Source organism: Triturus cristatus, chromosome 4_2 (assembly GCF_964204655.1).
Source record: "Triturus cristatus chromosome 4_2, aTriCri1.1, whole genome shotgun sequence".
Taxonomy (NCBI): domain Eukaryota; kingdom Metazoa; phylum Chordata; class Amphibia; order Caudata; family Salamandridae; genus Triturus; species Triturus cristatus.
This window is the reverse complement of record NC_140586.1, coordinates 555,808,724-555,824,222: the sequence shown is the minus strand read 5'-3', so window position 1 is coordinate 555,824,222 and position 15,499 is coordinate 555,808,724. Positions and strand designations below refer to the sequence as shown.

Genomic DNA, 15,499 nt, shown 5'->3' with positions numbered 1-15,499 from the left:
GGTTGCTGTACGAGGGGCCGCTAGCTAGTGTTGTTGTGAATGGTCGGGCGTCGACTCCGTTTCAGCTTGGGAGGGGTACTCGGCAGGGTTGCCCCCTGTCGCCTCTGTTGTTCGCCCTCGCCCTTGAGCCTCTGGCTGCGTGGATACGTTGGCACCCGGATATACGGGGCCTTCGGTGGTCGCCTGAACACGAGGACCGTATTTCGCTCTATGCCGATGATATCCTGTTGTATCTTGCCTCGCCTAAGAAGTCACTTATAGTGGTCTGTGACGTACTCACATCTTTTGGTAGGAACTCGGGTCTCGTCATCAATTGGAGCAAATCGTATTTGTATGTTCTTAGTGGCGAGGTTCCACCGATCCCTAGAACATGTTCGATACAGGTCGCCCAGCAGGGTTTCGTGTATTTGGGGATCTTTATCTCCATGGACTCTGCTGTGCGCTATGAGAAGAATCTGCTCCCCCCCCTGGCACGCCTGAGGCGCGATGTTGAAGGTTGGCGGAGGCTGCCGCTCTCCCTCGTTGGGCGTGCGGCCCTGTTCAAGATGATGTCTCTTCCCCGCTTCCTCTACGCCTTACAGAATACCTTGGATTGGGTGCCGGCCAAATACTTTCGGGAGGTCGAAGGCCTCCAAAGGACGTTGCTGTGGGATGGGCGGCCGCGAATTGCTATTGCAAAGTTGACGCTTCCATGGTACGACGGGGGCATTGCGCTCCCAGACATCCGACGGTACTATTGGGCCACACAGCTGAGCGCGATCAATCATGGGTTTTATGGCCCTGCCCTCAGCCCTGGGTATGCCATGGACAGGTGGTTGCTGCGTGGTGGTAACTACTACAGGGCGTTGTACTCGCGGTCCCTAGACTCGTCCCTCACGGGGCCCACCGGTGTGGCAGTGCGGGTGTGGAAGATGGCAACTGACTCGCTGGGCTGGATGGATAGGCTCACCCTCGATACCCCGTTGTTTGAATCGGAGAGATTGGGAAGGCTTTGGCATTCAAAAGGCTTTGATAAGTGGGACCTGATTGGCATCTCCAGGGTGGGTGATGTGCTGCATAAGGGGAAGGTGAAGTCCTTTGAGGAGTTGCAGACTGAGTATGAGCTGGGGCCCTCCGAGTATTTCAGGTATATTCAGCTGCGCCACGCCCTCCGATCAGTCCTCGTGGAGGGTGAGAAGGTGCCTGAGTCCTCCCCTTTGGAGGACCGGGTCCTTGATGGCCATATGCCCGAGAGCACGATCTCGCTCATATATAAGAAACTGATAAACGTCCGGGCGGACATGCTTCTGGGGCTGAGGGACCAGTGGACTAGGGATGGCCTCGAGTTGGATGATGAGGACTGGCAGTCAGCTGTTTCTTCTCCTAAGGAGGTTGCGATCCCGTCGCGTCTGAGGCTGGTGCAGCTTAAAATACTGCACCGAGTGTATGTGACGGGGCCAAGGCTGGTCCACATGGGGTTCTCGGAGGACGGCCTGTGCAGGAGGGGGTGTGGTATGGTGGGTACTTTCCTGCACATCATTTGGGAGTGTGGTGTCATTGTGGAATTCTGGAGGAGAGTCCATGCAGTTATGGGGGAGGTGACGGGCATTGCTGTGCAGCCGGAGGCGCGGTGTTGTCTCCTGAATGTCTGGGGGCCCACTGACCTTGATGAGGCGCGGACCCAATGGGTGACTCTGGGTAACATGGTCGCTAAGAGGGATATCGCGCGATTGTGGGGCTCCTCGGGGCCCCCCACTCTGACTGCGTGGAAAGAAAACATGGACTGGAGCATGTTTAGGGAGAAGACGGTCTATTGCTCTAGAGGCCGCCCCCGGAAGTGGCACGCCATCTGGGGGCGATGGAATCAATACAGGGGGGGAATATGTCTTGTCCCTGATCTGGAACCTCCCGAGGAACAGCTTTCCCCCTGACCTTCTTTCCAGCACAGTCTGGTTTATGAACTATTTGGGCCTCTGCTGTCCCCCTTCTTCCTCCTTACACTATCTTGTAACTGGTAGATGAGTGGGGTCCGGCCTCCCCTGGGGGCTCTCACCATGGGCTTTTAGTGTTCTTGCCTTGCTGGGGTTTGTTGTGAGTTTTTGTGTTTACTTAAAATTGAACCTTTGCACTTCTCTTTGTACTGTACTGGGGACGCATCACTGTTTCTAATTATCGATGCTGCCGAACCTCCGGGTTGTCGGCTGAATAGCTGTGTCCTGATTTTTAAATAAAGGTTTTTCAAAAAAAAAAAAAAAAAAAAAAAAAAAGGGGGTGATGCCGTCTGGCACGCTAATTCAATTCTTTGCACTGGAGAGGGCGCATAGGGTGCCGGGACGAGCACCGGCCCTCGGAAGGCCCCCACGACCGGTGGTGGCCAAGCTACTGCATTACAGGTACAGAGATGCCATATTGCAACAGTCAAGATTCCATGGTCCATATGTCTTGGACAACAGCAAAGTGCCCATGTTTCTGGACTTTACCACCAGAGTACAGGCACAGAGAGCCTCTTTCATAGGAGTCAAGAAGGCCCTCCGGGAGGCAGGGCTGCAATACTCATTGCTGTTTCCGGCGAAGCTCCGTGTTATACTAGACGGCACGGCCCACTTCTGCAATACACCAGAGGATGCCTGGACTTGGTTGGAAGCGTACGGGAAAGTTGTGTCCATGTCCAGATTACAGCTGGGCACGAAAGGGGAGAAACGCACTGCTAAGAGTCGACAATGTCGCCCCAAGAAGCCAAGGACGCTCGGGAGGCCTACCACCTCTCAGACACAACAAGAAAGAGAGGCTGCACTACAAGCGGGGACACGTCTGCTGTCGCCCAAGGAGCAGGAACAGAATAAAGACTCCTCTTCGGATCAAGTGTACCACTCTTCCAACTCGGATGATAATTCTGGGAATGATATATAGTTGCCAAAGCTGACCCCACGCACGGCAGATGGCATTGTTTAACGGCGGCATCTCACCACGATAATATAAAATGGCGACACCGTGTTTGAGTAGAGTACCTGGTTGAGTGTGAGGGGTGGAGGGACTGCCCCCGCACTAAAAGTGGGACCGGACAGAACTTCTGCCATCTTTAAAAGTACTTGATCCCTTTTGGTTCCACCCCCACCAGAAGGTACCGCGCTCTACCAGAAGTAATGTGTTGCTACAGGTTTGGGCAGCTGACCGTTGTCAGGCTGCTCATGGGATTGGGAGTTTTACAGATGGGTTTGTTGTTTTTCATTTTGGGGTCCACTACTATTGATGGATGTGTGGAGAGTACACAACACGTAGACGAGAGAATACTCCTAGTATTCCTCCCTTTATGATCTGCATACCAGATTAGATATGTTTCTATGTTCTGACAGGTTAGCCTCGATGCTGACTGAGGCGGAATACTTGGGGAGATCCATTTCTGATCATAGCCCCCTATTGATGCAGTTCGCCACGCCCCCCCCCCCTTACAGGGCCCCTATACCACTGTGGCGACTGGATCCCAATTTGCTGGACGATGACAGTTTCCAAAAAACGCTTTCCGGGGATATAATGACAGATTTTGAGAAGAATCAGTGGACAGCTAGCTCCTCCCTGATAGAGTGGGACGCATTTAAGGTAGCAGGCAATGCATGGGACAGACAGTGGGGGCTAGGAAGGAAATCAACCAAGCACTTGAATCCCTGGAAGCCCAGATACTGTTGCTAGATAGGGAGATTGGGGGCAGGGGGGGGGAGGGCTGCTACTCGGAGTCACCTTGCCGAGGTAAGGAGTGTCTATAGCACCACCTGGGATAGGTTAAGAATGCTGGATTCCCAAGCTTACCGAGAACAGCAACATGTGGAGGGTGGTAGAGCAGGGAAGCTATTGGCATGGCTGATCAGGCCGGAGGGCAGAGGAGCACCGATCGCTAACATCCTAGACCCTAACGGACAAGTGATATACTCACCGAAGGGAATTAACGACACGTTTAGGGAGTACTACGAGCAGCTTACGGGAAACTGGGGCAGGTACAGAGAGTCAGGCTGACCACTTACCTGTAGGGGTTTGGACAGCGAGAACTGGATCAGCACGCTAGGGAAACCATGAAGCTGTCAATTGCCCTACAAGAAATCAGATCTGAAAATCTGAGAAATGGCAAGGGGGAAAACGCCAGGGCCCGACGGCCTACCGGACAAATTTTATTTATAATTCATGGAGATATTGGCTCCGAGACTGGAGCAAATGTACGCTGCAGCATTGAGAGAGGGTCAGCTTCCACCATCGGTCAGGTGGGCACTGGTGATCCCTCTGCTGAAAACTAAGAAGGAGGTGGCGAGCACAGTGGACTATAGGCCGCTGTCCATGCTCAACCTTGACTTTAAGATACTTAGCAAGGTGATCGTGGTCCAGCTCCTTCCTGAGATACAGAGCCTGGTCCACACTGACCAAAACGGATTTATCCTCTCCCGTTCAACATCCACTAATCTAAGGTGGTTGTACCACATGCTATTCCATCGTGATTTAGAGATGTTCACGGACGCAGAAGTGATGGCTGTAGACCTGGAAAAAGATTTTGATTCCTTGCCGTGGGACTTTCTGCAGGCGGTGATGGGTCAGATGGGGTTGGGTGATGACTGGCTGAAATAGGTCTGTCTTTTATATGCGAGTCCTAGGGCTAGAGTACGTACGGGTGGCACAGTGTTTGACCAATACCCTATCAACAGAGGAACGAAGCAGGGGTGTCCTTTGTCGCCACTGCTCTTTGCCCTGGCAATGAAGCCATTGGCGGAGAGACTTAGGCAGGAGAGCAGGAACATCGGAATATGGCTCGATGGGACTGAGCATATAGTCTCTTTATACGTTGATGACATCTTAGTGTATTTGCGCAACGGATCTCAAGGGATCCCAATAGTGCTGCGAATACTGGAGGAGTTTGCGGATCTGACGGGACTGCGGATCAACACCAAAAAAACTTGCATATTCCTGCTAAAAGCCGACTCTAATAGATCACCGGACCTCCTGTTGGACCTAGAGTGGACTCCAGGCTTAGTTAAATACTTGGGAATACGGGTGCATCATCGGAAGGCGGATCTGCTGGAGGGGAACTTGGGGGGATCTTTGAGATCCCTGCGGTCGAATGTGACCTTTTGGCGCCCGCTTAAATTACCAGTTATGGCCAGAGTGGCGTAATCGAAGATGGTGATTCTACCAAGACTACTGTATTTTTTGGTCAGTCTTCCAGTAGTGATCCCGAGGAGCTGGTTTAAAACCCTTGACACATTGTTGAGAGACCTAGTGTGGGACGGTCGTCGCAATAGGGTGTCCCTGCAAACTCCAAGACTGCCCCTAACCCGATTTTGAGGCTTATTATTTGGTGGCTCAACGCCAGTGGCTGGCCAGATGGCTAGATGGGAAAGGATTGGAGACATTAATGCTGCCGGCTCATTCCTCCCAGGGAGCTCTGCTTGCCAGGATACTCAATTCAAGACAAAAGATCCAAAATATAGATGTGCTTCTCAGGGTGGCAGTGGCGTGCTGGGACAGATATGTCAGACGGATACCAGATGTGTCACTATATGCGCCAAACATACCGCTCACAGGAATACCGCAGATGGGAATGGGCCCTCCTCTCACACAGGGTCAGCTACGGGGCTGGGAGGAAGCAGGAATTCTATCTGTTGGAGATTGTTATCAGGATTGTGAGTTGCTTCCACTGGATGAGTTTTTGGAATATCATGACCTACACCCGGGACAGTTTTTAAATTACCACAAGATAAGGGGGGCACTGGCCGAGCTATAGGGCGGCGGCACATGAGAACCTGCTTCCCATGGGGCCCTACAGGCGATGGTAACGCTTGGGTCTGCGGGACACCTGGTGAAATGGCTAAATTTGGCAATAACCAAGATGTCACTGACAGCCTTGCCGCGAACGCAAGAGAGATTAGAGGGCACACTGGGTATGCAGTTGTCTGACAAAGAGTGAAGGAAGGTCCTGGGAAGCCCAAAAAAGGTGTCAAGGAATGCAGCCTTCAAACTTATTCAACTGAATATTTTACATAGGACATACCTCATACCGCATCAATTGAATGTGATATACAAGAAAGATGACCAGACTTGTGCTAGATGTCAAATGATGGATGCCAATTTCGACCACATGCTGTGGTCTTGCCCAGAACTCCAGCGGTATTGGACCACGATAGTGGAGTCGGTAAATGGGGTCTTAGCTCGCAGTATGACATGCTCCCCGGTAGTGGGTCTACTGGGACTCTTCCCAAGGCCCAAAGCCAAACGAATGGGGCATAGATTTGTGGATCTGGCCTTCTTACTGGCTAAGCGGAGAATAGCTCTAAGATGGAGGACAGCACAGGGCACCCTAATAGTAGATTGGGAAAACAATGTTAACTGCTGGGCCAGAGCAGAAGAGGGAGGACAAGGTTGCGAAAAGGCGTAAACCTTTGGCAGAACCATGGGCAGAAATACTGGGGGATGAACACCAGAAAAACACAAATAATTTTACATCATACATCTCTACAACCTTTAAGTCTAATCACTACTAAAATCAGTCTCATTGGTATTGTATAGACTGAATGATTTGTATTTTTCCTAAGGGGCTTATTACGATGCTGATTGCCATCGCAGCTGGAAATGGTACCGCCTGACAAGGAGTCGGAGGTCCCACTCGCCGTATTACAATAGGAGCGCCAGCACGGCGTTTGGAATGTGCTCAATAACACTGCGGCTTGTGCTGCAGCCCTTAAAAACGCCAGCAGCACAGTGTTCTTGAGCACTTTGTGCACATCCATGCACCATCTGCCAAGCACCATGTGGTTGGCACACAGTGCATTTGGATGCCAGGGGGGAGGAGGGGCACCACATGAGTGCCTTCATGGGTGCGTAGTCTAGGTTTACAAACTGAGTTCTTGACGAAATCAATGATTTGATCCATTTAACACAGTTCCTTTTACACTTATTGGGGCATTCAGGGTGTGAAGGAGTGTGTGGTGTACTGTATTTAGAGTGGAATCCACACTGGAGTGAGTTTAGGACCTTATTAACAAAATGCAGTGAATTGGTTGCATAGCAACCCTTTTGCAATGATTTTGCCAAGAAAGGAAGTTCATAAATTGGGCTGAGGTTTTGAAGATCACTAGGATCTAGGTTTGGTTCCATGAAGAATTGAGTGATTTGTCCTGCTTTAGAACACACAAGAAGATGTCTTTGTAAAGCAATGCATTGACTATTTTGAGTATGAAACTGGAGATGTCTTGCTTGAAGTTTTCGACTAGAGATACAGTTATTTGGCAATGTGCAGAAAGTCATTATTTTTTTTTGCAAAAACAATTTTTATTGCATTACTCAGACACAGTTGACATCCACAATGTTCATCTGGCCAGTGGCCGCCATCCGCATATAAAACCACGTCCAAGTACAATCTGGGCCACTTCCACCTACCAATGCGCTGTCCCCAAACCCTCCCCTGAACGAATACATCCCCCCCCACCCACATGTCAGTGTGCCGAGACGACAACTACCAGGATAAACCTCTCTCAGAAGTAGCCGTGTTAGGAGCCACGAGCCACCCCCCTCCACCATGTGCAGAAAGTCATTATATAGAGGAGATGATCTGTAAGATGTCTTGGGTTTTGAGTTTATTGGAAGCAGAATATAAATTCCTGGGTCTTTCATGAAAGATATGAGAGAAGTATTTTAGGTTCCTTGGAAATTTTCTCTTATACTACGGCTTATTTATTTTAAAGGAAAAAGTCACCAATAGAGTTGAATGTGGTTTGCAAATTGAGATTTTTGGTCGTAACAATGGTGTTGGCACAGTGTTCAAACATGGCTTGGGACGGATGTAAATTCATTAATCTTCGTAGAATTTGGCATTCAACATTTGTATGAGGTTTTTGTGGTGCTCAAATAAATTCTGCTGATTCTGCTTTCTTCTAGATCTTTTGTAATGTCCTGAGTTTTCCATTGCTATCTGACAAAGATAAACCAGTAGAGGGCAAATAAGAAATGACAGAAGATATCATGTTTCTTACCTTAGCAGGCAAACCATCCAAGGCCAGAAAAGATATAGTTTTCCCAGACATCGTAGAAAGAGCATTTAAAAAGGTCTATACAACCACCAATGAAGTATTACAGGCCATCATGTTCTAAGCGTAACATCAGTCATAGCAGACTTTCAATTCTTCTATAAGATGATGCGAGATGAAGACTGCTACGGAATAATGGAGGAAACACAAAAGTAGATTTTCAAACATCAGATGTAATAATATGAGATCGGCAGCACTCATTGGTGTGGCTGCAGTGGTAGCACATAGAAATATTTAGGTCCAAGAATGAAAAATGGACTTCTGACAAAATTGAATGATCCACCAAATGGTATTGTCAAAACAATTATTTTTTGGCTCTACATTCGACAAAATGGCAAAACTCTGGAAAACAAAAAAATATGCAATTCCATCTCAAAACAGGTGAAGACAAGTGTCTAAAAAATAATTCTCATCATAGCCTGTTACATGATGTCTTTCAGTAAGGGATCAGGAAGCACCCATTCTCGAAGATCAACATCATCATTGTAACAATCCAAGAAATCCAGCTTTAATGCACCCTCACCCCAACATTCTCGATTATGCCCGGATAGGAATACAAATGTTTCCGGTGAAAGGTAGGATACACCATTTTCATTGGACTTGGGTTCACACCGTGAAGCTGGGATCTGTTGATAGCCTAGCAGAGACAGCCAGTAAAATTTTAATACAAATGGATGGACTGTTGGCCTTTAAAATACATCCGCCCTTGGATCAGAGCAAAGGAAAGCAAACTTGTTAGAGGGGATTCAGGTGCTAATGAGCAAGAAGTCCATTGCACCAATCCCAAGTTTTGAAAACACTTTTCAATCCCATTTTTGGTGGAGAAGGTGCTTTCAAGCATTCTTTAACATCAAAAAGGTCAACAGTGATATGGTCAATATGATTCAAAATGCAAACATGACAAAGGATATTATGACTTGAAATGCCAAAGTAGTTCTTGAAGCCAAATAGAAAATAGACCCATCAAATTACTGAAAGGCGTTGACTAGGAACCAACTTGAAACCTAGCCATGCAGCTTTGGGAGTTTAGCTTTTACATCAATGCAAAAATAATCACATTACAACGAGCAAAAATGTTCTACAATTGCAGTTTTAGGTCCCACAGACAAAGAAGTGGCCTTCTCTGTTCATCTGCTCAGCCAGGGGGCTTGCATTAAAGTTCACTCATAGGAAGAGGTTAGATGTAAAAAAACTAAAATGTTTAGATAAAGATATCTTATTATTTTAAGGTTTTTTTTTTTTATAAATATGTTTATCAACATTTTCTAAATTACATTACAAAAACATCGTTGAGCAGCGAAACGTGGTAACATTGTCAATGTAGCAGCAGCATAATACATGAACGACAGTGGTCGACAATCAGATAGTTGCATCATACTCTTATACATTACTGTGGGCCCCTTACGGTAGCACAACCAGTGCACCCCCCCGGGGGGATCATTGTGAGTCAGAGAGTGAAAGCCCATAGTGTGCGAGCCATGGCTTCCATATTTTCCAAACTTTTTTGGGGCAACCCCGTACTTCATATGTCATCTTTTCCCCCAACATATACATATCCATGCTGTTTTTCCATTCTGTCAGAGATGGAATCACCGTTGCCCCCCACGCCTTAGCCAAGTCGTGTTTTGCCACAACTAATCCCAATTGAAGCAGAGGCAACTTGGGTTTGGAGAGATCAATTTCAGTAGATATTCCCAGCAGATCAAACTGAGGGTTAAGAGGAATCATCTCACCCAGCACAAGTCCCATCTCCTCTAACAGGATGTTCCAATATCTCTGAATCTGAGAGCATTCCCACACTGTGTGAAAGAATGTACCTGCCGACGCTCTACAGCGCAGACAATCTGGTATTTCTGCCCTGCCTATGCGGTGCAGTCGTGCCCTGTCATAGTACGCTCTATGCAGAAATGGATCAGCCGGAGCCTAGATTTGATGGCAACCTCTCGGGGGTGCATCAACGCCATTTCCTAGTCCAGGTCCTCCAGCTCACCCAACTCTGATTCCCATTTAGCCCGCAGCTTTTGTAAACTGTCTGGTTTGTTATTAATGAGCGTCCTATATGTCCAGGACACAGCCTTTTCTACAAGCTCCCCCATCAGGAGTCGCCCCTCCAGCGGTGCATATTCGGGAATACCAGTGGTGTCTACATGTTGCGCTCGCCACGCATGGGCCAGCTGTATATATTTATAGAATTGAGATTTATTCATATTATATTCGACCTGAAGATGCAAAAACGTAACCATCTCTTTACGGTATAATATGTCTTTAAGTTGCGATATACCTAGCAAGTCCCATTGCTGGAAACCTCATAGTTTTGCGATTTCCAGGTGTCGGTTACCCACCCAGAGCGGGGTTTCCTTAGTGACTCGACCGTCCCATTTCATTTGTCTCTCAGCCTGCTTCCAGGCTGCTATTACAATCCGTGTCACAGTCAGGAGTTGGGCAGCTCCTTTACCCCCATATAGGTAGGGTGTATAAGGGCGCTTGGTAAACTGAGTACGTTCAAGTACGTATGTGGGGTGATCCCTCTCCACATGTTGCCATTCATTCACAACAACTAAGTGCGCCGCCCAGTAGTATGCCCTAAGGTCAGGCAGGGATATACCCCCATTGTACTGTATGCGTTGCAACGTCGCCAGCGCTATCCTCGGTGGCTTCCCTCCCCAGAGAAATGTACGGAGCAGATCATCAATTTTGTTAAACACCTCGGTATGAGTTGGTAGGTGTTTTGAAACACATACAAAAATTTTGGGAGCACTATCATCTTATATAGCGCTGCCCTGCCAAGCAGCGTTAGTGGCAGAGTCTTCCACCTTTCAACATCCGCTCGGAAATCCCTAAGCACCCTGTGAAGATTACGATCCAGCACCATATTCGTGTTCGTTGTAACATATATCCCAAGGTATCTTATACCGTCTCGTGCTATCTGAAGTTGGCTTGGGCAGACTACATGGCCACCGCCCTCACCTACAAGATACAGATAAGATTTCCCCCAGTTAATTTTGTATCCCGCATGCATACCATATGTCTCACAGCAGCCCATTATTGCGGGGAGTGTCGTCTCCGGGTTCGTGTCATACAATAATATGTCGTCCGCATATAAAGATATGCGTTCGTCAGTCTCTGCCTCTTCTCCACTCCTAAATCCAGTAATGTCGGGGTGCAATCGGATCACACTGGCGAGTGGCTCCAACACCAGAGCAAAAAGCAAGGGCGACAGCGGGCAGCCCTGCCGGGTGCCCCTGCCTATTGGGAATTCCAGTGACAGTACTCCATTGACTCTAACCCTGGCCACGGGTGTCTCATAAAGTACAGCTATCCATCGCCTGAATACCGGGCCGAATCCAAATTTCTCCATAACAGACATAAGGAAAGCCCAGTGGACAGTGTCGAATGCTTTTTCAGCATCAAGGAAGAGGACCCAGTGTGGATCCTCCCGGTCATGAATCACCTGCAACCAATTATGCAGCCTTCGCAGGTTTATCCTTGTCGACCTCTTAGGCATGAAACCCGACTGGTCCCTGTGAATGAGGCCACCGATTACCACGGCTAGCCTATTCGCCATATTTTAACTGTTTTTAATGTATTGCATTGCTTTCGTATAGTCTCAGCACAAGGGTTGCAATCTACTTTAAGGCTGGCTGATAAGCGACATGCAAGAGGCCTCCAACAGCAGTTTGCCTTAGAGAAGTTCTCTGAAAAACACTCTAACAAAAGTTTTTCCTGTATGTCTACTACCATAAGAAGGGGACTCACTTAAGGTGATGCTGAGTCGGATACTTAGTAAAATCAAAGCATTATTGAAATTCCTTCATCATGAGACAAGAATTGAAAAATATTACGATGTAGATCAACATAATTTCTGAAAGGATATTGACTAATATAACTAGCATGATTTAAAGTTATTTTAAAGTATCCAAAATGTCCTTTGGTGTTGTGTCTTGAATCTTCCAGGATGCAGAGAAGCTTTTCAGATTTGTATCCTGTACACTGATGTAAATTGTACTTTGTCTTCATCAGCAGAACAATTAATGCATGAATAGCCTGACTGGCCCCTTTTTTTGCATGCAATTAAAAAAGTATTCCTGTTATGAAGCTTTTACGAGACAATTTTCAGTTAAAGGTAACCATGTACCACTTCTTGGACATTATCTGCTGCCATTGAAAAACAGAGTGCAATGATGAATTAGGATGACTTAAGTATAGCAAGAACAATCTTGGAATGCTACAGTTTTTTTCCTACAGCAAACATTAAATTCTTCCTAGATTTATTCCTTACTGATCAATGAAGAATGAGAAGTTCTTTCTTGACCATGGTGTAGCGTCGCCATGCATGGTACGTTAGCGCAGTGCTAGGACCGTGCAGGGTGAGCCAAGATGCTACGTTTCAAAACATAATGCATCGCATTCAAACAAACTCCATTCAATGGACATGATTTAGCAGACTTTGCAAGCCACCTTAACTTCAGACACCGGAAGATCACCCCCATGGGGCCGCAAGTCAATGGGATGGTGGAGAGGTTTATAGGCACACTAAAGATGCTCCTACAGCAAGCAGAACTGACCAGGCGAGACGTTCAACTTGCCCTAAATGAAGTGTTACGAGCATACCGAACCACGCTCCAATAGTACCAGAAATAAATGCACAGCTACCCTGATGCTGGGAAGGACACCGCACACCAGAATACCCGCCATGGACACCGCATTGCGTCCAAGCCCTCACCAATATGATCATGCCTCACCTGCAGAAATAGACAAGATCAAGAAAACAAAAATGAAAGAATACTCAGATGCTCGCCGGAATGCCAGAACGTCTGACATCCAGAAAGGAGACTTAGGGCTAGCCTGTCGAAAACAAAAGACAAAAACAGACAGCCGATATTGTAATCAACCCCTCCGTGTAACGAGCCGTAAAGGGACTATGGTCACTGCTGCGTCTGAAGACAAAAGAATCACTCAGAATGTGTCACACTTCAAAAAGTGTGACCCAGCAGTCAACACCCAGATGGAAGAGTCCGAATATGACACAGACGACTCAGGTCGAGAAGCTAAAGAGCGTGAAAGACTTGAGGCCTTGTTAAGTCCAAAAGAGTCAAGGGAAGCTCACCCTCCATATCGGCCACAGAGAACCTTTCGACGACCCACTTGACTCACTGACGAACTGTGAACAGGTGCAAACACAACATTTTATGAACCGGGGAGGAGTAGTGTCGCTAGGACCGTGCAGGGCGAGCCGAAGACGACGTTGGAGTTGGGCAGATGAAAGAGGAAAAGGCAGTAAGGGCAGGGAGCATAAGAGGAGGAGTGGAGAAGAGGGAACAGAGTGGAGCAGGAGACGGAAAGTCCTCCACAAATAAAGAAGTTGATTAAACCTACCGTGTCCGTCCCTTAATGCACCAGGACACATGGGTAGGAAACTGTATTAAACTTACCAAATATCATGAAGATGCATTCCTCAGAAATGTTAATAATGGCTGTCTCCAAAACCAAAAAGCAAAAACGGAAAAAGCCTTCTAAAATCCCCTTCTGAGACCCCAACTCCAAATAAAAGCATATGACGGTCTTTATTTATTCTGGGGAGCCACTAATGTCGTTTCAAAGCACTTTCATGAACACTGTCAGTCTTTCAAAAAGATTTATTTGATAAATCTACAACCCGTAAAATGTAAATATACATTTGAAAATAAAAATGTTTATGCATACACATTTAAACTACGTAAATTGTAATTGTACATGGGAATGGGCCTGCTCAAGAAACTAAATTGAATTTAGGAAAAAAGCAGAGCCTCAAACAGCCTCTAGAATACATTCAAATACAAAAATATGTTTTCTCCAGTGTTTGGTCTGCAAAATACTGTTTGAAATACTAAATGGTACATAATTCCATATATTATCTTTCCAAATAAGTAGCACCCCTAGCCTACTCTGGACCCAAAATGTATGCAGGATTGAATGCAACCATTTCTCCCTGATATCTACATATGTGGCAAACAAACTAAGTGCCATTCATTCATCTTCTAAATTAATTAAAGGTATATGTTGGGGTAGATCTCAAGCCACCATTACAAGTAAAACTGTCTGTGCAAAATCATTAGGCAGAACTTCATAGTGATTGACCAGAGATAGGATTTGTCAACCTACATAGTCTTCTCTACCAACAACACTTCTGTGAATCAATTTTTTTCTAACAAACTAGAATCCAACATTCTGTTAGTGTCAGTGGTCTCTCAGTATTCGAGAGCTTTATTTCACCTTTGGTGGTCCTGTTCATCTTTCCTAGTTCTGCCACTATCATTTAAACCTAGTCCAATTAAGTTTGACCAATTATACTGAAACTATTATTGTTGGCCTTTAGGTAAGTGTGATCTAATACATGTAAATACGATATTATGATCTCAACATTAAACTGCTTGATTAATTAGTGCTTGAAATTCGAGAAGTGTGCATCAGTTTAAATAAATTGAAAATAAGATTAGACTTTTTTTTTTTACGGAGTTTTATATAGAGCGAACTTGACCCGGTATCAGAGCGCTTTACACAGCATGCGTTACATGAGGACACATATTATTTTTGTTAAACACAGGGAGATTAAGTGATTTGCCCAGAATCACAAGATGTTCAGCGTCAATGCAGAGAATCGAACCCGTTTCCCCAGATTCTAGGTCGACCATGCTAGCCATTAGGCCAACTCCTCTCCCCTAGACTTGTTTCTAATTGGAATGGTATGCATTCTATTTTAAAAATACTGTTTTCTGTAACCATACTGTATAAGACATTAATTAACACACTTTTAAATGCTGCAAATTAAATACAAAGAGTACCATACCAGAAAGAGAAAAAATTATGGATCCTGGTTCCACACAATCTGAATATCGAATTCTGTGATGCTGATTCTGTAAAGCCACTGCCACTTCATGATTCTACATGAAATTGGGAACAAATAGACACATTGTTTTTAAATTTACAATCAAATATTGCGAGATGATGTTATACAAACTTTTACTACCCAAACGTGATTTTCCTATTTGTATATTGCTTTCTCAAAAGGCCAGATGTTTAGACATAACAAATAGCCAAGCATAAAAATAAATGTTATCACGTTAATTTAAAGAAAAAAAATGTTTTAGACTTTGACAATCTGATTTATTAATTCTTCATAATCACCATGGTCTTTACTTCATGAGAGCTAATCTGTTTACAGTATATCACCAATGAATCTTAAAAAAACAAATTAAAGGTTATAAGTTGTTACCTCGCATGCAATTACAGGAGTCATTACATGGGGAGTACCTTTAGATCTCGGTACCCTACATCAGGAGTACTTCATTATGCAGGTAAGGTGGGAAGTAAAACATTTTTTTTTTAAAGCTAGTCCTTGCAATACTCCTGTGGGACTGCACGGGAGGGCTGCTCTGGGTCATGCTGGACCTCAGGGGAGGCCGCGTTGGATTCCGCGGGAG

The 15,499-nt window shown here is 46.0% G+C and overlaps 1 protein-coding gene across 1 annotated transcript in view; it reads right to left on the bottom strand.

Moving 5' to 3' along the window:
- Positions 1 to 15,499, bottom strand: part of C4_2H1orf146 (chromosome 4_2 C1orf146 homolog) — a 351,173-nt gene that overhangs the window by 221,025 nt on the left and 114,649 nt on the right. Inside the window, exon 2 of the mRNA XM_085602182.1 lies at positions 14,866 to 14,959. Within this exon, the coding sequence (XP_085458308.1) occupies positions 14,866 to 14,959 (94 nt within the window). The remainder of the gene's footprint in view (positions 1 to 14,865; positions 14,960 to 15,499) is intronic.